This window comes from Orycteropus afer, unplaced genomic scaffold (assembly GCF_000298275.1).
Source record: "Orycteropus afer afer isolate SDZICR_OR568_19922 unplaced genomic scaffold, OryAfe1.0 scaffold00017, whole genome shotgun sequence".
Lineage (NCBI taxonomy): Eukaryota > Metazoa > Chordata > Mammalia > Tubulidentata > Orycteropodidae > Orycteropus > Orycteropus afer.
The window spans coordinates 5,829,877-5,851,078 of NW_006921604.1; the positions used below are offsets into that span (position 1 = coordinate 5,829,877).

At 51.7% G+C, this 21,202-nt stretch overlaps 2 protein-coding genes across 2 annotated transcripts in view; one reads left to right on the plus strand and one right to left on the minus strand.

Annotated features, from left to right (window-relative positions):
- The window catches only part of FAHD2A (fumarylacetoacetate hydrolase domain containing 2A), a 13,757-nt gene extending 9,578 nt beyond the window's left edge, over positions 1 to 4,179 (plus strand). Inside the window, exons 3-7 of the mRNA XM_007959428.2 lie at positions 319 to 378; positions 656 to 818; positions 3,648 to 3,756; positions 3,888 to 3,975; positions 4,117 to 4,179. Of these exons, the coding sequence (XP_007957619.1) occupies positions 319 to 378; positions 656 to 818; positions 3,648 to 3,756; positions 3,888 to 3,975; positions 4,117 to 4,179 (483 nt within the window). The remainder of the gene's footprint in view (positions 1 to 318; positions 379 to 655; positions 819 to 3,647; positions 3,757 to 3,887; positions 3,976 to 4,116) is intronic.
- A 478-nt stretch (positions 4,180 to 4,657) lies between these two features.
- GPAT2 (glycerol-3-phosphate acyltransferase 2, mitochondrial) lies at positions 4,658 to 15,681 on the minus strand. Its single transcript, XM_042783521.1, has 21 exons — positions 15,613 to 15,681; positions 15,350 to 15,463; positions 14,055 to 14,128; positions 13,533 to 13,637; positions 13,111 to 13,239; positions 10,914 to 11,013; positions 10,398 to 10,531; positions 10,011 to 10,110; positions 9,699 to 9,911; positions 9,194 to 9,316; positions 8,929 to 9,011; positions 8,379 to 8,497; positions 7,326 to 7,396; positions 6,993 to 7,251; positions 6,741 to 6,889; positions 6,487 to 6,564; positions 5,845 to 5,976; positions 5,639 to 5,759; positions 5,388 to 5,453; positions 5,136 to 5,191; positions 4,658 to 4,774 (listed from the first exon to the last, which is right to left on the minus strand). The coding sequence occupies exons 1-21, from the start codon at positions 15,679 to 15,681 to the stop codon at positions 4,658 to 4,660; spliced, it is 2,412 nt and encodes an 803-aa protein (XP_042639455.1).
- Positions 15,682 to 21,202: the final 5,521 nt, after the last annotated feature.

The following is a 21,202-nucleotide window of genomic DNA, read 5'->3' on the forward strand; positions in this document are numbered from 1 at the left end:
CCCCGCCTCTAGAAATGCATTTTATATATAAAAAATACTCATCCTTTGTTGCAAGTATTGAGACTGACTTTTAAACTCAGACCCACAGACACACGTCGCCTACAGTCACAGAGGGGAGGTGCGTCCCCCCCCAGTCAGTAGTGTTAACATCCATTGCTCAAAGTTTATGGCTCTACAAGGCACACCTCCCCTATTGTTCACTATGGTGATTGCAAAGTGGGCTGGCAGCTGACCCCCACTGTTAAAGAGTGATGCTTCTCAGAGATGGTAATGGGTCCCAGAGCCACAGCAGTTTATGCTTCTGTTCCCATCCTACAGGAGGTGGACTGGGAGGTGGAGATGGCTGTGGTCATTGGAAAGAAGGGCAAGCATATCAAGGTGAGGTGGAAGGGGTGCACTCCCAGGTAAGAGTGGAGCAGAGGCCCCAGCTGGTACCTCTGTTGGTGCTGACCTTGCTCATCAGCTCGGCGATGCCGGCTGCCATAGCACTGAGCAGTGCTCAGCACCCACCTGCTGCTGTTTTGTCCTACCCGGCCCACATTTGCCTGGCCTTAGCTATCAATGGTGGGATAAAAGCTTTGAGATCCTTTATCATATGGTTTGGTGTCACATGTGATCTAACCTCCACTTTGGCCAAATCTCCTCACCCCTACAGGCCACAGATGCCATGGCTCATGTGGCTGGCTTCACTGTGGCACATGATGTAAGTGCTCGGGACTGGCAAATGAGACGCAATGGAAAACAGTGGCTGCTGGGAAAAACTTTTGATACTTTCTGCCCCCTGGGCCCTGCCTTGGTGACCAAGGACAGTGTAGCAGGTAGGTTTCTACCATACCCACATGATCTCTTTTCTGGTTTTGGTACCTTGCTTCTGCCCTTGTACAGATACTTCAGAGTAAGGAGAACCTACCCCCGGAAGCAGGAGTCCAGTTAGAGTGGAGCCCCCCACTCACCAGCTGCCCTTTTTTTAAAAATTTTTTTATTATTGAGATTTGGGTGAAGATTTACAGAGCAAATTCACTTTCCATACAGCAGTTTACATATACTTTGTCTCATGACATTGACCACAGTTTACCACAATGCAACAGCTCCCCTCCCACTTCCTCCCCAAAGTTACCTCTTCCCAGTGTCCATCCCTCCATGAACTCCTGCCCCCTGAGCTGTCTCCCTGTGCATAAGCAGCCCTTCTTTCTCCCATGATTGTTCTCTCCAAGGAGAGTATATGAGGTAAATGTTTACTCATATGCCTGTATTTTGTTTGGCTGGAAATCACAGGTGTGGGTTCAATTCCAGACCTGAAGGGAAGTTAGGGGCCATAGTCTCAGTGGTTCCCCCAGGCTCTTTCGGACCAGCAAACCTGGTCCCCCTGACCTTTTTTTTTTTTTTCCCTCCAAATGATTTTCCGTTTTGTTCCACATTGTTCTCCCTCTCCATCAAGGATCTCCTACATAGATCCCCTTCCAAGTGGATGACAGTGGTAGCCAGGCACCATCTAGTTCTACTGGTATCATAGTCATGTAGGCTGCAGATCGGATGGTTACCAGTCGCTAGGACTAATTGTTTCCATGAATTTTGGTTTTCTTCATTCTTCTTTGCTCTGGACGAGGAGAGACCCATTGTTGCATCTAGATGGCAGCTTGCTAGCTTTTAAGATCCCAGTCGCTACTCGCTAAAGTAGGAGGTGGAACAATGTTTTCTATAGTATGTTATGCCTATTGAGCTTGATGTCCCCTGTGACTATGGTCTCAAGCCTGCAGGTTCAACTACTCGGTCCCTCTGGGTAGCTGGCTGTGACCAAGCAGTGACCACAACCTTGCCTCTTGTCAGCTCTACTATACACCTGGGAATTCTGATCATTCACATAAACTTATAGGACCATTGTCTGCCAACCCTATATATGTTCTTGGATACACTCCCCATTTCATAGACATACCTAATTGTTCAGCCTGTCCACCCATCTATCCACCCATATACCCATGTTATCCTTCACTGACAATGCAGTACTGTATGTGCAAAAGGGTTCATATTTGTTGTCTGTACCTCCCATGTACCTCTCTATGTCTTTCTCATCCTCAGTGCTGCCATATTGGTCACTCACATTTGGTACATTGCCCTTCTCTTCACCCAAATCAATACTTATCTCTATCTATCTAACAGCATTCCCTTCCCTCCCCTCCTACCCTTGGTAACCAACAAAGAAAATTTCCTTCAATAGATAAACCTTTCCTTAACTTTTACAATAACAGACTAATACAATATTTGTCCTTTTGTGACTGACTTATTTTACTCAGCATAATGTCCTCCAAGTTCATGTTATGCGGTGTTTTGCAGATTCTACATTATTCTTTAGCATCGCATAGTATTCCATTATGTGTATGTATCATAGTTTGGTTATCCATTCCTCAGTTGATGGACATCTAGGTTGTTTCCATCTTTTGGCTATTGTAAATAGTGCTGCAATGAACATGGGTGTGCATATATCTGTTCTTGTCATGGCTCTCACTTCTTTAGGGTATATACCTAGTAATGGAATAGCTGGGTCAAATGGTATTTCTAATTCCAACTTTTGAAGGAATCACCATACTGCTTTCCACAGTGGTTGTACCATTTCACCAGCTGCCCTTTTGCGGCTTACTCCGTTAGCAAGTCTCCCAGCCTCAGCCATGAATTCTCCAGCAGCCCTCCTTCCCATGTCCCTTCACACTACAGATAACACAGCTGCAGAGGCTGTGAAGCTGCAGTTCCAATACCAATTCTAGCATTCAGGAAGTGAGTTACAAAGAGCAGTGCTCCACTGATCAGTGGATCAGGTTTCCTCTAGCTGCAACCATCTGGAACAGCCTTTAAGTAGAAAGTACACCTGGCTCTGGAGCATCACAGAGAGTGGCCATCACAAAAAAACTATGCATTTTCTCAAGGGAGATGCATCAAGAGGCCCTTACCCAAGTCGCTGTGCATGCAGAGCAGCACTGAACTGAAAGCAGCAAGGACATGAAGTCTGGAGGAGAGACAGTGGGCCAAGTGCAGCCTCTGAACCCACAGCTGATGCAGCCATTCAGAGTGGGAACAGGTCCAGCCCACATGGCTCAGCTGTGCTAAAGGCATCACTGTATCCCAGCACCCCTTTGAAGCCAGAGTCATCAGAAAGTTAAATTGCGTTCCAGCTTCTACACCTAAGGGCTGTATGTGTGTGTAAATCACATTGATTGATCTCCATCAGAAAAGTTGAAAGAGTTATTAGCTATGATATTATGGCTACCTCCCCACTACCAGTATCAGGTATGTGAGGCTTCACTGTGCCTGCATGTGCTATTACACCCTAGCCATTTCTCTCACCCTGCTCAGAGTCTGGGACCTCCTTTCCTTAAATCACCCAATGCCTTATGGTTTTGAAGCAGTGATGAATGCCAGGCATTCTGCAATGTGGTGGATACACAGGGAGGCTAAGTGGTGAGCTTCTACCCTGAAGAGGCCAACGTGTACACAGAACATCACAGGGTAGGGAGTGCCAAGTCACACGCAAGGAGACCCACAACGCACAGCCCTTTCACCTGGCAAGTCATGAGGCCTCTTGCTGCTTTCATTTTCTAGCTAAATATGGGCAGGGAAAAAGAGATTGCCCCAAGATCGTATGCTCTGCATTTCAGATCCACACAACTTAAAAATCTGCTGCCGAGTCAACGGGGAGGTGATGCAGAGCAGCAGCACCAGCCAGATGGTGTTTAAGACAGAAGACCTAATTGCCTGGGTCTCCCAGTAAGTGGGATGGAGCCTTTCTTGGTCCACCTGGTCCCATACCCACATACAACCAGGGTCTGGGCTAAGCCCTCTGTCCGTCTCTGCTACCTCAGCCAATGGCCTCACCTGGCCTGTCTACTTTGCCCCAGGTTTGTCACTCTCTACCCAGGAGACATCTTCCTGACTGGGACACCCCCAGGTGTCGGTGTATTCAGGAAACCTCCTGTCTTTCTCAAGGTAGGTTGGTTAGAATGAATGGGAATAAGAACCCAGGGGGCATGGTGGGTCTTGGCTCAGACTTGTAAAATTCCCATGTGTACATAGGAGTATGTATATGAAACTGAAGGACTGACACTCTTCTGGCCTGCTCTGTTACAGAAGGGAGATGAAGTCCAGTGTGAGATTGAAGAGCTAGGCGTCATCATCAACAAGGTGGTGTGAGGGCTCTGGCTGCGTTCTTGGACTTAAGGTGGAGATGTTGTTCTCTCTCAGCTCAGCAGAGGGAAGGCCGAGTGTTACAAGGGCTGTGCCAGACCCCTTGCAGCCCTCTTTCAGATAGAAGGGAAAGGAGATGGAGTACCCCTTAATAAATTTCTCAGGCCAAAGCAGCAGCTTGGCTTCTGCTACTGTTTGTCTTCTTTCAGGGTTTGTTTCAAAGGAGTGAGACAAGGCATTCTCACAGGGTTGGGGAATCAAAGAGCAGACACATACAGACATGCCAAAAACATGCTGCTGGGCTTGCAGTCACCTAGTCCCCCTGTTTATTACACCAAAGAATGGAGAAAGCAAGAAATAGCAAGGGACAGTCAAACCTCAAAAGATTTTGTAGTCCAGCTAAGTATTTGCCAGGCTATTCTCTGTCTTCTAGCTCTAGAACATGGCCATGCTCTAGGTGTCGGCACAGGCTCCGCCCCCACTTCTAGTTACAGATGAACTGCCGGATGAACTGTTCCAGCTTTTCCTGATTGTCCCGGCTGGCAAATGTTGGGGACAGGTGGAGCATGGGGCCTGCAGGGCTTGACTTCTGCTGCAGTACCTGGGGCATGGAAAGGGTTGTGAGCATGCTCACCAGGGGGAGTGTGCCCCAGGAAAGTACAGTGAAACCTCTGGGATAAGCCTCAGTGTGCTGCTTCATCTCTTAAACCACCCCTTAGACCCCACCTGGGAGTAGAATGAGTCAGTGGTTTGGGAGACCAAGTGGGGCAGGAAAACCATCCTACCCTCTCCGCTGTCACCATACTTATTCCTAGGAGACACTGGGTCAATCCAAGGTCTTAACAAGGCATCATCAGGGTAAGCCCCAGGTTTGCACACCTGGGCTTCACCGAGCATGTCAGTCAGGAGTATGGATGGTGTTGGTAGGGAGACAGGTAGATGGTGAGACTAGTCTTTCTTACCCCCAAGTCTCTGAAGGTCCAGATAGCACTAGTGGCAAGTTTTGGGTCCACACACTCTGGAGGGAAGATAGAGGTAAAGGCGGGGGTTGGGAGGCAGTGAGCCCCGAGGTAGGGCTCAGACTGGACCAAAAGGCCCTCAGTCCTCTCCAGCTCTCCTTGCCTAGTGTTGGGTTGCCACTTCCAAGCAGGGGGCAGCAGCCACGAGCAAACCCACTGGCTTCCCTGGGACCTAGGCTGGCTATTTGGACTCACCAAAGAACCCTTCCTCCTGGGCCGTAGCCTGCAAGAACTGGAACAGCTGCTCCAAGTAGCCCAACTCTGTGGACACAGAACAACACCTGGACCCGGTACCTCGCACACACACAGCCCCTGCTGTGAACTCAGCCTCTCTGAGGAGTACAAGGGAAGTGAGGGTCTGTACCAAGGGAGCCTCAGGCATAGCCTGTGACAAGGCTAGATGGCCTGGGGAGGTTTCCAAGACTCAAGACCAGGGAGGGCCTCACCTGTATCAGGTAACTGCCCCTGGCAGAGGAAGGCAGCAGCTTGTGCAAAGGCCTTGAGCAGCGGGCTGAGTAGGCGGCAGAGGAAGAGGAAAAAGTCAGGGCATCGTGACTGCTGGCTGAGCTGGAGGAGGGAAAGGCCAGCGTAAGGAGCAACCTCCCACCCTACACTGCCCTACAGCCTCCCTGGGTGGCTTCTCCCAACGCACCCTGAAGTACCGGCCCTCTGCCTCCTCGAAGTCATCACTGTCACTATCAGTAAAGTCCCCACTTGGTTTCCACAGCAGCTTTGCACTCAAACATTGTCGCCCTGTGTCACAGGCCAGATGGGAGCCTGGAGTCTGGGGGCCATGAGAGCCACTGGTCACCACCAGGCTGGCCAGCATTCAGCCCTACACCCCAGACCAGGCGCATGCAGGTGAAACCAAAAAAAAGCAGATCCAGGGAGCCCAAGAGGATGCCCAGGGCTACACCAGACCATGGCATCTGCTGAGCCAACCTGCAGAGTGAGACAATATGAGTATCCATCCCCAAGGGCCACACCCATGTGGATAAGAAATGTGGAGGCAGGGGGTATACAGAGAACCTCAGAGGCACATCTGTCTATTCCTGTCATGATAGACACACAGGCCCAGGGCAGATGTGGGCTGCCCAAATCGTAGTAGAGGGAGGACGCAGGCTGCTCGCATCTGCCAGGCTTTGCCCTGGCTCCAGCTGCTAGTCCAGAAGGCTGCCCCCCCCCCACAGTAAACATGGAGCGAGACAAGCCCGTGGGCAATTGTCACTCAGTGGGAGAGAATGAAAGAGCCCAGGCCCCAAGCAGAAGCTTTGTCTCCAACTGCCCTGCCTACCTCCTCAGCAACCAAGAGCCCACACTGGATGAGACGGTCTAGCACCTCCTGACAGTAGCAGTAGGAAGACTGGCAGGGCTAGAGAGAAAGAGGTACCATGTGGCCTTAAGAGCAAGGTGCATGGCAGGGACTAACAGAGGCAGAGAAAGGCTAGACCCACTGCCACAGGTGGTCTCAGAAGCTCAGCAGAGATGGCCCCCCTCCCACAATCAGGAGGGGCAGGCCCAGAGCCAGGCTACTGGGAGAGGCCTGACCTGCAGGAGCAGCAGGTCCTGTGGCAGCAGGTGCAGCAACAGCAGAATCTGGCGATACAGTTCTTTCTGGCTCAGCAGCTCCACGCCCTGCAGCTCCCAGTGCCTCTCAGGTGGCACTCTGCCTGCCAGCAGCCCCCGCACAGCACAGGCTAGGGGTAGAGAAGGCAGTACACAAGGGTGGGCATGTGGAAGGAAACCATTCCCCTTACCCCTGCAAACACATCCCACCTGTGCTGGGCCCTCAGGACTCACCACCCACAGCCTCACTCAGGAAGGCAGGCAGCAGCTCAGCACTGAGGTGTGCCAGGTGTGTAAGGCCTGGGCCAGGCCTTGGCACCACCACCAAGTCCCCCTGGTGGACACGCAGCAGTACCACATGTGCCCGCAGCAGGCTCAGAGTGTGCTGCACAAGGCACTGCAGCTGCCCTGAGAAGCCCACGTCAAAGCCACGCAGCAGCGTCTCCTCTGTCAGCCACGAGAACTCCCCCAGGAGCTGAGACAGGAACACGCCCTGGGTGGGCAGGGCAGAGGGCTGAGCAAGAGGCCGCACCCCCTCCCCTGGCCCCCTATCACACTCTGCCCTACCTTTTGGTGCTTGAATAGCAGCAGTGTCGCCATAATGGCTGTGCTCATCACCGCCGAACTTGCCACGCTGGCTGGGGCCGGGGAAAAGGGAATGCTAGTCAGGGATTGAGACCAGAAGCTTGGTCCCTGACAAGTCTTCCTAACCAAGAAAACTCCCCTGCCTCCCTGGCAACAGCCACACACACAACTCCAACCCAGGGAGGAGGTGAGCAGGCCTGATCCCTGGGTCCCACTCTTCCTGGCAGAGAATCTGCATTTATCAACTACACGCTGAGAGCCAAGCCAGATGCCCAGAGACCTTCCCTGTCTCTCAAAGACCCCACTCATCAATCCACAATGTCGGCTACAAAAGGGGTACTTCAGAAGAGAGCAATAAAGATAATTCTGTTAGGAGAAGCACTCTCTGAACCAGGCACTGTGTTAAGTCCCCTGCATAAATGATTCCATTCAGTTAACATTATCCCCAATTTCAGCTAAAGAAACGGGCTCAAGGGTGAAGTTACGAGCCCACAACGGGCTCAGTGTGACCGAGGTAGGCTAGACCTGGGTACCACCCTCACTGCACAACTCCATCTTACAGTGCAGGCAGCCTATCATGTGCTCCTTCAGCAGCCCCTCAGGTCTTCCCTGGCTGCCCTGCAAAGAAAGCAGGATGCTCCACACTGCCCGGGGGGTAGGTTCCACTCTTCCCTGGATATCCCTTCCAAGTTGTTGTTGTTGTTGTTGTTGTTGTTCTGTGCCATCGAGACAGCCCTGACTCATAGCGACCCCTCCTTGGGTTGCCAAGGCAGTATCACTACAGAAGTAGATTGCCAGTCTTCCTTCCGAGGAGTGGCTGGTGGGTTTGAACCGCCAGCCTTCTGGTTAGCAGTCAAGTGCCTTAGGCACTATGCTACCAGAGCTCCTTCCCTTCCAAGTAGTGTGCCTCATAGGGAGGGTGGAAGGAAGAACCCTTGGGATGGAGGAACCTAACAACTGGCTGACCCAGAGAGAGAGAGAGAGGGGACTGCTCAAGAACCACCCCTCAAAGGCCCAGATCCAGTTCATCCTCACCATTCAGGATATGACGGCTCAGCCTCTTGACCAGGAGCTGGTCCTCTTCCTTAAGGGCCAGGAGGGGCCCAGTTACTGGGGTCCACTCCTGCTCCTTCTCAGTGTCTGGGACAGCAGTCCTGAGATAAAGACACAGATGACAGGATGAAAGGATCAAACCTAAAAACAAAACCTCCCTCCCCTAGACTTTCTCAAAGGTAAAGGTATTTCCCCCACCACAGCCCTGGAGGAGGGGATGGTTCATGTGTCCAGGTCCGTGTGCCACATCCCATACCCAGATCATAGTAGGGGGAGACACCTGATACTGTTCTGCTTGATTAGCCAAGGATATTTGGGGACGAAAGGCTGGAGCTGGTTTTGTGTGTGTGTGTGTGTGTGTGTGTGTGTGTGTGTGAGAGAGAGTGAATGAGAAAGAGTGAATGAGAGAGAGGGAGAGGGAGGGAGAGGAGAGAGAGAAAGAGAGAGATGTAGCCTGGGAGAGGGGTTGTCATAACACAGCTGGGCCAGGAGGGCTGCCCCATGCCCCAGACCAACACTCCTCTGCACCTACCATTGACCCAGCACAATGGGCTGCAGCAGCTGCTCCAGGGTCTGCCTGCTGCCCCAGCAGCTCCTAGCATTGATGGTATATTCCTGCCAGAACAAAGCTCTTAGATGGCCTGCCCTGGCCCACCATGACACTTACACATAGCCCACCTAAGGTCAGCACTAGCCCTGCAGGGACTTTGAGGGCCAGGCTGCCAGAAGCCCCAGAACAGACAGATGACTTGCACCTCAAAGTGACTATTTCCAGTCTTGCTTAACTTGCTCCCTACCTGCAGGGAGAAGGGCTGGGCCAGGTGTACACGGACACAGGCCCGGTGTCTACAGCCCCAACACTTGCGCAGGCTCCGCAGGATACCCAGAACTCCCGTCCACAGCCCCAGTGGGGTGGAAGCCTGTAGGGCAGGAGAGACTTAGTGTGTCAGCACATGTGAGACATCACTAACGGTTTTAGGGCTGCCAACCCTATGCCACTCTCCAAAGATGTGCCCTCTGGTCGCAGCCTATTCAACTTTATCTTGGGCCCAATCTGATTCATGACCCTAGCTTCTCCAAAAAGCAGGTGCAAACCCTCCTTGCAGGATCTTTTGAAGATTAAATGAGATAACTATAATGACTTTGGCAAGTGCTACAGGATAATGACTATAGGGAGTGGATTCCTTTGCACACCTCTCTTGACCTCAGCCCTATGGGAACTTGAACACAGAATACAATATTGTGCCTCTTGTTTGGAGCTGCTGTCTACCTGGGAGTCCCAAGGGGGCAGGAGGGTCTCACATGGTGTATGTCAGGCAGAGCATCTGGAACCAGGTCATAGGTGACAGCCACTGGCACCAGCACAGCATCTGGGACAAGGCCTGCTTGGACTGCCTGCACCACCACTCCCAGCCACGCCTGGCCTAGGGCTGACAGCCGTGGCCCCCGAACACCAGGGGGCTCCTCCAGAAAGATGAGCAGGGGCTGCCTGCTAACCAGAAGCTGTTCTATGGCCTGGTGTGGGGGGAAAGGAAAAGGTGGGCATCAAGGCCAGATCAGAAACCGACCCCTATACCTTTGTCCTGCCCCATACACAACCATTGGGGTACTTACCACATGAACCACAGCCCTGGCCAGGACCCCCTCAGAGCTGTCCAGGGAGAGGCTGGCTTCTGGAGGCAGGAAGAGTGCCCCTAGTTTCCTCAGCAGAGCCCTGTGGAGCACAGGGCAGATCTTGATGAGGGAAGGAGTTCCAGAGATGGGACCAAGCAGGATGTCAGTGACAACCATAGCCTGATGAGGGCCAGCCTAGGTCCTGCCTGAACACCAGAAGGCCAGGTGTGGCCCTAGGGCCTGTTGCTGCTCCTCTACCTGAGCAAAGAGTCCAGGTAAAGGGCCTTTGAGGAACTGCTGCCTGCAGGTCCCCATACATGCCCCCACATACCCTTGTCCTAGCCTAGGGACTTCCCCTATGTGTGTCTAGGGGCACAAGGCTTTTACCTGAGGGCAGGGGAGCAGGTGTGAGGATCCCAAGCCACACGAAGCACACCTAGGCCCTGGGCAAGCAGCACAAAGGGCAGCAGGATGCCATCTAGGAGAGACTTGTGGGTGGAGAGGAAGACGAGCGGCGAGCCCTGCCCCAGAGAGAGGCAGAGGGAGTGCCAGTCTGCCCCCACCCTGAAGGCAAGGAGCAGACACCCAGCAGCCTCTACACCCAGGGCAGCCCCAGAGAGAGGAGGGTTAGGCAGAACACTTCCTCCTTCTAAGCACATTTCCCAAAAGTAGAACTTTTCCAACAATTATTAAGGTAATATACTAACATAATGGTTAAGACCATGACAAAAAGACGTTACAGGCGGCCCCATGGGAGCAGGACCATGAGACACTAAGAGGAGGTCGCCAAAGAGCAGAGGATTTTTCCCACCAGCTGACGGGGCTGGTTCTGACATTAGGGCTTAGCCTAGCTTCTGCTCTTCTGCTCCCGCCATCCCAGTCCCAACGGAGGGCTGGCCTTACCGCCTGGGAGGCCTTGTGAACCATCTTCATGTGACCCTTGTGGAGCTGCACATTCAAGAAGAGGCAGTTCAGGAACCGCAGCAGCACCCAGCTGAACAGCCTGGGGAAAGATGGCCCAGCCTGAGGTGTGGCAGGATGTCACCAGCCAAAAGGCACAGCCCAAAGCCCTCTGGCAATCCTCTAAGGCAGGGGTTATTGTTCTCCTCATTTAACAGAAAAGGAAAGTGTGGCTCAGAGAGCTTAAAGAAACTGCTTAACAGTAGAGAATGCTAAGTAGTAGTGATGCTGGCCCTGACACCAGGTCCCATAGCTGCTAGGCTATGATGCTCAAAAGATCTCATAGTGCTCTGCCTCCTATCAACCACAGAGCACCTCCCTACCACCATTTACCATAAAGGAAACTAAAGCACCAAGATGCTCTCAGAGTATAAACCAGCTTGCTCTCTGCAACCTACTGGGTAATGTGGAATAAAAAGGGAGGGTTTAGTGATAAAAGAAGGAATGGGAATAACTGAAGGGGCAAAGTCCTTGGGGAGAGAGGTTGTCCACAGGCTCTATGGGGACATCAGCTTCAACTGGAGGCAGAAAGACAACCATGTAGATGCAGTTAGTATAGAGATGTGGTAGGACAAGCATGAAGCATGAGATGAGGACTTCAGTCAACAGTGCAGTGCTGTGTGCCCTTTTGAGATCTGCAATCATAAAGGAAACTGGTCTAGCTGGTTGTATTTTTCTCTAACAATGTTTGGCCGCTTAGGTGAACAGACAGAGAAGGTAGGCAGCTGTGTTCTAACAGAACTGGGGTTCTGCCCTGTCACTTCTTCACAAGGGCACTGTTCTCATGATGAACCAAGGAATTTAAGCCAGGCTGGGAAGGCAGGAAAGACGGGAGGGGGACTGATGGCTAGTGTAAAGGTGGTTACTCAGGTCAAAGGGCTGGAAGTCTCAACAAAGTCAAAGAACTGTCATAGTGGAGGTCTGGGTGAGGGGACTGGCAACCTCTACTTCCTGTCCTTGCTCAGTCCATCTCTCAGCACTTTCAAGACAGATGACCTTGAGACACACAGTACTGAGGTCTCTTTTGCATGGTGACTTCATCCATCCTTTTGGCTGTAAACATCATCTGTATGATAAGCCTTTGTAAATGTATATCCCTGGCTTCAGCCTCTCTTCTGAACTCCAGACTCATATATGCAACTGCCTACTCAGTGTCTCTGTGAGCATGTCGGGTATCTGACGTTCTTTATGTCCATACCATCCTTCCTGGACCAAGGACATCCTCACTCCTCCTCAAGCCTGTCTCCTCCCCATATATACCAATAGCTGCTTGGCAAGGAACCCAGTTCTCCTGTGATTTCTCCCTTTTCCCCTTATTGCCCCACCCCACTATACAATCCATCAGCAAGTTCTGTTAATTTTATACTGATTTCTCAAGCCACTTTTTTCAACTTCTACCATTACTACCTATCATCATGTCTCACCTAAATGAACAAAATAGCCTCCTCCCAAATGGTCTTCTGGTTTCCCCTCTTGACCCCAATCCATCATGTTGTCTCTCCCTACTTAAAGACTTTCAACTGGTTTTCAGTGTACTTAGAAATCAAACCCAAACTTCTTATATGGTCCTGCATGATCAGGTCCCTTCTACCTCTCAATTTCATCTCAAACAACTCTCTTTCCCTTGCTAAGTTTCAACTACATCAGCTTTCTTTTAGCTTCTAGAACAAATCAAGCCCTTTCCTACCCAGGGGCCTTAGCTCATGCTAGTCCCTCTATCAGGTATGTCCCCTCCCACCCCATCCTTGCTCCCCCAAGTCAGGCTCCTTCTCTTCCTTCAGGCCGTGGCTTAGAAGTCTCTTCCTCCTCCTCCTCCAAGTATTCTCAGCATCAGCCTCTCGTTCCTTTCTTCTTGTAGCTGTTTGTACCTCAGTTTACTTGTGTACCACCTCAGTTCTCCTGGAGTACTGCCCTACACCTAATAGCTCATACAGGTGCTAGATGAGTGCATGGTGGTGACTCCTCCCCTCAATGGGAAGGGGAGGGAGGTGGTGACAGCAGTCTGTAACCCACTCTGGTAAACACACTGTCCAGCTCCCACAGGAATGGAGCCCTGCCCTTCCTCAAGCCCAACCACCTCCTACTCTCTAGAAGGGCAGTGGCCCCACCAAGGGATGAGTGCCCCTCAGCATAGATATACCTGAGCAGCAAGGGGCGGGGTGGGGCCTGGATGTGGTCCAGGATGCGCTGTACCTCTTTCTTCACATGACTCGGCAACTGACCTTCTCCAGCCCCTCCTGGGGCCCTCCCTGAGATGATGCTCTGTACCCTGTGTTATGGGGCAGTCAGGATGAGGCAGGCCAGGGCTCTGGCTCTGGCCCTCTTGCTGAGGCACCCCAAGGTCTCTCAAGCCACCTCCCTCTGTCCCACCACCTCCCCAAACATAGCCTTTAGTCTTCACCCTCCATTATGCCCATAATCTTTAAGGAAAGGCCTCAGGCAAAGCTGTTATTCTAGAAGCCTTTCCACAGCCAGCCCCTTCTGCCACCCCTGCCTGGAGGCTTTGTCATTTCTTCAAGGATCCCAGTAGGACCAGCCAGAGCCAGGTCCCTGCCTCCTTACTTAGGGCTTTCCATGATCTTCTGTGGGACATCCGGGCAGTGGGGTATATGCTGTTCCATTGACCACAGAAAATAGCAGAGCCTCCGAACCAGCCAGCCTCGAAACCTGAGCACAGCCCCCAGAGTCATCAGGGACAGCTTTTAGAGAGAGCCCACCCTTACACCATATACACATCAGAGCCCACAGAAGGCTACTTGAGCAGGACAGGACCCCACCCCAGGAATACCTGAGCTTGCTTATCATGGAGCAGGAAGAACTGTGTGCCTGTGCCCTACTCCCACCCCTCTCCCAAATGAGTGAGGTGCAGGTTCAGGGCCTGACATCCAGGGGCAATCAAAAACTTCTCAGAAGAAAGAACTGTGGGAGAGTATCCAGTCTGGCTCCCCTGCCTGAGGGTGTGTACCAGAGGACATGGGCTCTTCTTTTTCCCTCAGAAGAAAATCGTACCAAAGCAGGAACCCAGCAGCCCTCTGCACAAGGGGCTCTGCCCATCACCCCACCTCACCCCCCAGCTCCAGCTACCTGGTATTCTCCTCCTTCACCAAGATCACATCGCAGAAGCCTAGATCCATTATGCTTCTGTGGAAATGGGACTCCTGTCCAAGAGACAGAGAGAGAACATGTCCAAGGGGCCTTCAAAGACTGGCAAGGGCACATCCCTACCCTACCCCTCTAGTCTGTGCCTGATGGCCTATCAAATCTACCAAGAGCCAGGGCTATACCATAGCACTTCCCAAAACATGTTCAACCCCACCTTCTGAAGACAGGCTCAGGAAAAAGAGTTCCCTGGTCAAAATGCTAGGTGTTGCACTCTGTACAGGATCACCTTCTTGGAGAGTAGCATACTAAAGTTTCTGCGAAGTCCTGTAGGCAAGAAACCTTTATAAATTTGATTAACTCAGATTTGATCAAGGAACACTTTTTTGGGGGTAACGTTTATTAATATCCTGTGGAACTGGTGAACTAGAGACAAAAGAGAAACAGATCTACCTGTATCATGTGTGCAAACACCTCCTACTCTCCTTCTCCCCTCTGCTGCAGGGGAACACATCCTCTCATCCTTTTAGGGCCCTCCTCAGTGAAGGTCCCCCTCCCTCCTCTGGGTACCCTGTACTCTACATATCTCTACTCTCCCCCTTAGCTCCACACTCTGTAATTGTGTGTTGATGCTATTCCTCTTACCAGTCTCAAGAGCAGAGAATATAAAGCCTAGATCTCCACCAGAACCCTCACCCCAGCAACACCAGCACATGGCATGGACACACACACAAAAAAAAACCAAACCCACCGCCATTGAGTCGATTCCAACTCTTATCAACCTTATAGGACAGAGAAGAACTGCCCCACAGGGTTTCCAAGGCTGTAAATCTTTATGAAAACAGACTGCCTCATCTTTCTCCCATGCAGCAACTGGTGGGTTCAAACTTCTGACCTTTTGGTTAGCAGCTGAATGCCTTAACCACTGTGCCACCAGAGGCCTTCAAATGGGCTGAGTGCTTGGAGAAGTCTGAGTGAGCAAGTGTCCCCAAAACTGAATACCAGCATTCATGCAGGCAACTCTCTGGTCATGCCCTACCTTTTCTCAGGCCCCTCTGCACTTCCCCACCCAACTCTCCCAGGCCTAGGGAACCAGCCACAGCCCCCAAACACACCAATACTAGTTCATCCATTACCCTGAAAGACAAGAGCAGACGCATGGGTCAACCGAGGGCCACAGCTTGGAAGGACATAAAGGAAGTGGCTTCCCAGAGCCGTAGTTCCCAGAACCAAGCTACCTCAAGCTTCCCAGGGTTTTGCCTGCCCCTACCATTACTTACCCAGCTCTTGGGGGTACAGGTCTGGCAGCAGCGACCCACAAAGGGACGATACTTCCCCAGGAATGGGGTGACAGCCTCTAGCTTCATCCCAAAGCCTGAGGACCACAGGCTAGTCTGGAAAAGGGCCACAGGGAGAGGTAAAAGGACTCAAAGTTCATGGTAGAGGGAGGGAGGCTCCAGGAGGAGGGGGCCCAACCAAGCAACAGGAGAGGTGGATGGGGATAGGGAAGAAGGTGTTCTGGGAATGGAAGTTACCACACTACCTCCTGGCCATGGTGTCTGCTCCTCTCATTCTGCTGGGTCTGAAGCCTGGCTCCCAACATGGTATCCATGAGAGCCCTGGAGATCTGGGAACCAGCTGCCTCAGCCTATCCCCACAGGAACCTGATCTGGGAACAGGTAGAAGAATGGAGGGAGTACCTACAGGTACAGGGGTCTCTGGGGTGATCCCTAAGGCCCCAATCCCAAGACAGACAAGCAACAATCAAGCTAGCAGTGATGAGGAGAACCTGAGTTGGAAGCTAGGAAAGGGGCTCAAATCAAAGCCCTACCTCATCCCCACATTGGTCCTACCAAGAAGCCAGCTGTGTGTAAAAGGTCTCTCAGGATCCAGGTAAGGGGCTCCCTCATGTCAACATGAGGAGGATCAGTTGTCTCACCATCAGTACCTACTCTGCCACTTCCCAGCACAGATGGGGGCAGTGCTGAGACTCAGACTTTTTCTGTGCAGTGGAAAAGGACAAGGGTATGGAGATTAGCAGGAAGGAGGTACAAAACTGCCAGGGCAGAACAGCACCAGAAAGCCACCAGACCAGCTCAGTTGCTCTTCTCCTCCGTGGCACAGGGCTGCCCTTCATCTACTCTATCATTACAGGGATGTAGGCTGGGCACTAGGTAGGGGGCAGCTGAAGCATAGAATTCAGAGAAATGCCACACAGAATGCTCACCAGGCTGGGGACAAGATACTTTCCCACAATATGCCCCCTCTCATACAGCACTTCCTACAGAAGACCCCTTTGGTATCTTCTCAGATACCTCCTGCCCACCACCACATTCTCCTGGATAAACATCTACTTCCTATACAATAGCACTGAACAACACCCCCCACACACAAATATCAGGCCCTAAAAAATCCCTCTTGGCCTAATCTCACCATATCCCTAATGGGTTGCTGTGGTTGTTGGGTACAAGAGAGCTGATGCTGACTCAATAGTGACCCCATGTGACAGTAGAATTCCCTCATAGCTTGGTCCAGCTATTTACATTATCTCTACCCCAATATGTACACACCCATCTGGGAATGTCTTTTCCTATCTTCACCATCCTACCAAATTCTGCCCATTGCTCTCAGTGCGTAATGCCTCTTACCATGCTCTAGGTTTTCCCTCTCCACCTTGAGTCCCCCAACCCAAGCTTGCTGGACAGTCACGTGAAGCCCACCTTCAGAGCTGAGATTTCACCTCCCCATGTCATCTGTGGTGATTATGTTTGTGTATCAACTTGGCTGGGCCTGGTTGAGTGGCTGGGCAGCTGGTGGTAGTTATTCCCCAGGATGAGACTGGCAATCAACTCCATGGTGGGATCTACCACAAGCAGCTGAGCAGCTGCTTGGGGTATGTGGTCTGCTTTCCATATATAAGCAGAAGCCTTGGGGAACGGTCTCTAGCTTATGGTATGCTTGGACCCTGCATGCAGCCATGTCGTTGTTTAGTAGCCTGCCATGCTCTGCCGACCTTGGGACTTACAATAGACTTGAATTAATGGCCTGCTGTGTGGTTTGGTAACATCAGGATTGTGCCGTTTTATCTGTCAACCTTGGGCTTGGCAGCCTCAGCAGCCAGCAGCTGTCTGAGTGAAGAAGCCTCTAGCTCCAGTGGGCCGGGAGCTGGAGGCAGAGCTGAAGCCCAAGGGTAAGGGGCTTTCACCCAGCCCCTAGAGCTTGGCACTTTGTACTTGGACTTAAAGCCTCCAAACTATGAGAGAATAAATTCCTGTTTGTTCAGCTATCCCATCTGTGGTATATTCTTGTCAGAGCAGCACTCGGTAACCACAACATCATCTGAAAGTGACCTGAGGGCAAGGGCTGCAACTATCTTTTCATGTACCAGCAGTCTGCTGTGTACACAGGAAGGATCCAGAAAGGGCTGGCTGGCTGACTGAAACGACCATATCCCAGAATTCCTCTGGGTTTCCCCCCTCCACAGTGCCCAATGAGCACAATCTAGAACCATTAACCATTAAGCCAAGCAATAAGAGTCATAGAAACTCAATGTGTACAGGCCCTTACCTCACATGCACTCCTTCCTTTGAAAATGTTCTCACAGCTTCATCAACAGATAGCTGGCACAGGGTGCTCTTAAGCTGAAGCTGCAATGCGGGGAGTCCCACCTGCCTTGTAAGGAGGATGGTTGCTCCTCAGCCCCAAACCACCTTTCCCTCAAACATCTAACCCCACTAGATCTGTGCTAGCCCCAAATGGGCAGAGCAAAGGACAAGGGTAACCCTGATCCACCAACTAAGTCAACTACTCAGCTTACAAAATCCAGAGGTCAGTTTTGGGTTATACTTTTCTAGTGCTCAAAACCCTAAAATGAGGATAGATCTCAGTCTGCCTGTAGCTCCTGACTGGATGTTCTTCACCACCCTCCCTACGACAGAAGCTGCAAACTGGTAAGCAGAAAGCCAAATTCAGTTCACCCATATAAATTTTCTTTGGCCCATACAGTGTTCTAAAATATTATGAACTAACACCAACATTTAAAACGCAGAGCTTGTTACATAAAAAAGGCAAGGTTTCCAGCTGCTGCTGTGAGAAATCTGAGACCTGGCATCTCTGGGCTTGCATCCCACAGGGGCTGCTTCTGGCTAGAGCCCAGCTGCTGCTGTCCCTTTATCCAGCACCATGCTCCCTCCAGTTTGCTACATCAGTTACACTTGATGCCTAACCCCAGTGTACATTAGAGTTTGCAGCTCCTGATAAAAGAATAAAATCCAAACTTCCGTTTGCCTGTTCTTTAACCAAAACACCATATGCAGAAAGTATGCTTTAAGACTCAACTGGAACATAACCCCTTCGCCTCTGCCACCCGGGGTCCCTCAGACCCACGTCCTGTCCGTCACCAGATCCCCGGTGGGCGTTCTCTGAGATGCTCCAAGAGGGAAGAAACGGCCCGTGCCCGAGTGGCAGGGCCTAACTTCTATCCTGGATGCCCCCTTCTCCGGGCCCAGGTTAACGTGAGGCCCAGGGAGAGGCAAAGTAGGACTCTCCAGTGCCATCCCTCAGGTCATGGGACATCCCCCCACCCCCCAACCCCCGCGCCCTCGCTCATAGGATGATTCCCATGCATGGAGACTCGCACGGCCTGCTCTTGTCCAACCACCCCCCGGCTCCCAAAGGGCTGGTTCGGTCCAACTACCCACGCAAGAATATCTCTGGACAATTCCCAGGCCAGTTCTGACCTTACCCTGCCACCACCCCTGTGCCTCTCACCTCACACTGCCGCCAACTCCTGCCAAAGCAGCAGCCCAACCCACGTAGCCGTAGCCAAAAGGCAAGGAAGGGCGCCCTCAGTGGCCCAGCATCAAAGACAGCACTGAAAGCCAATTGGGATGCGCCCTGGGCCTGAAGGTCCGCCCCCTCCTGTCGCCCCGCCTCACGCTGCGCTTCTTGGCCACGTGGGCACGTGGCCACACTATCCTTGCGTGAGGCGGGGCGGGCCTGCCAGCGGGCTGTTTGCGCCGATGGGTGGGGTAGTTGCAAGCCGTGGTACTCCTTACGGACAGGAGTTATTGGTTCATGTTCCCAGGCAGGCTTGGAGGTTATGATGGGACTCTTGGGGACCCGGACACATCTGTGAGACCCTGGGGGTACCCGAAGGCTGGACATGGACTCATGGGCAGAGAAGTTCTAATAAAATGAGGTTTCCAGGCTACACACATATCTTAGCTAGAGTTTAGGTTGTAGCAAAATTCTGAGTTAAGGGTCCTCACCAGGAGCCAGTTTGAGGTCATGAAAAACAAGTCAGGCCTCCCCAGTGTCATTTTTTGTTGTTGATTGGCGCTCTAGAGCATAGAGATCTGCTGTAGCCACAAGGCATCTGGCTTTCAGCTGGGCCTATGGCCAGTGTTTATTTGTGTGGTTCTTTGATTAACATCCCACTCCTGTCTTAGCCCCAAGCTCCATGTGATGGGAGACCATATCCGTCCATTCATCTTTTGGCTATGTTCCCAGGGACAGGCAAGTGGTCAGAGCAGTATAGAATAAATGAATGGCTGAGCTTTGTTCTTGTACTGACCCCAGATACTGAGCCCACCTGGCATACCAGAGGATTCCAGAGTTTCAGAGCAGACATTGTGATACTTCAAGAATATAGGCCTCATCCTGGGTCCAAGAGCGCAGAAAGCTGGTTCACATCCCTCCTTCCTGATTTACCACCCCTGAGGTATAATTCCCTCCCCCATTCCCACTAGGGTGTAACTGCCCCTTCTCCTTATTTGTGTCACTTTGTCTGCCCAAGAAGTAAGTATGTGTGTGTCCACCAACTTTAACCCAGGCTTACCATGTCTTTCAGAACTTGTAGAGTCCATTTTGTCCACCATCTTATCTTTCTTGTGTAACAAGGTGCACTGGCCACAACTAGACCCTAAGATTCTGAAGCTAGAGGAGTTAGGGGGACCAAAAAAAAAAAAAAAACTTCTAAAAAGTTGCAAATTGCCTCCCAAGAACGCAGACTTGAATTTACCTGAGGGCTGCTGTAGAGCTCACCTCACACCCGCAGCCAACTCCCGCCAAGGCAGCACCCAGCCAGCGTAGCCCCGAAGTCAAGGAAGGACAACCTTAGGGGCCCACTATCAAAGACAGCCCTGAAAGCCAACTAGGCCTCACGCTGGGCCCGAAGCTCCGCCCCCTCGTGGCGCCCCGCCCCACGCTGCTCTTTTCCGCTACGTGGGCACTTGGCCACACTACCCTTGCGTGGGGCAGGGTGGACCTGCTAGCGGACTGTTTCTCTTCTTTCTGGGAACACCACTTGTTTAAGCAGTTGCATTTCGCAGTTGTCAACAAGTCCCCACCTCTCCTTAGAATGATCTAAAGCTGAAAAGTAACCCTTAGGCAGGTGTTTCAGAAAGTTACAGGTATTGTGTGATGCCAGAAGCCAGGTCTGTCTTCGAGCAGAGTGTTGTCCTCAGAAGTGTAGCTTCTTTGGAAGAAATAACTTTTTTTTTGATGCAATTCAGACATTTAAAAAGAAGCATTACCTCCCAGACTCGACTCAGTTGGATTACTGAGTAATCGTGTGCTTTTCTTCAAGCAGTTTACAGAAGATGTGGAGCTGTGATGCAGTGAGACCCACAGACCAGCAGCCAAGCACACTGATTGTGGCTGACTTGATCCTGGGAGAAACTGAGAGAAGGGTATTTGGATTTAGGCAGGCCCAACCTGGACTGGATTTCAAGAGCCCCACCCTGGACTTACCCCAGGAGACTTTATTCAGAATGTCCTGAATGTAACTGACTCCCTAGAGGAATGTAACTGGGCCTAGAGGAACAGAAGCCCTCCCTGTGGTTGGGAACCGGTGTTCCTGAATGCAGTGGACCTTCTTGTGGTCGACCATGTGGAGAAGAGAACTTGGGCTGACACTAGACTGAGGAAAGGGGTTCTTCCAGCTCTCTCTTGAGACTGCAAGGGGGTTCAGGAAAGGGAAACTTGCTCAAAGACCCCTTTCTGAGATACACCACCCCCAGGGAACTCTGAGCACAACCACCATTAGAGGTAACTTCATTGTCAAGTCTTGTTAAACAGTGCAGCAAACTGCATAGCCAATAATGAAAGAGCAGAATCTGGGTCCTGGTGGC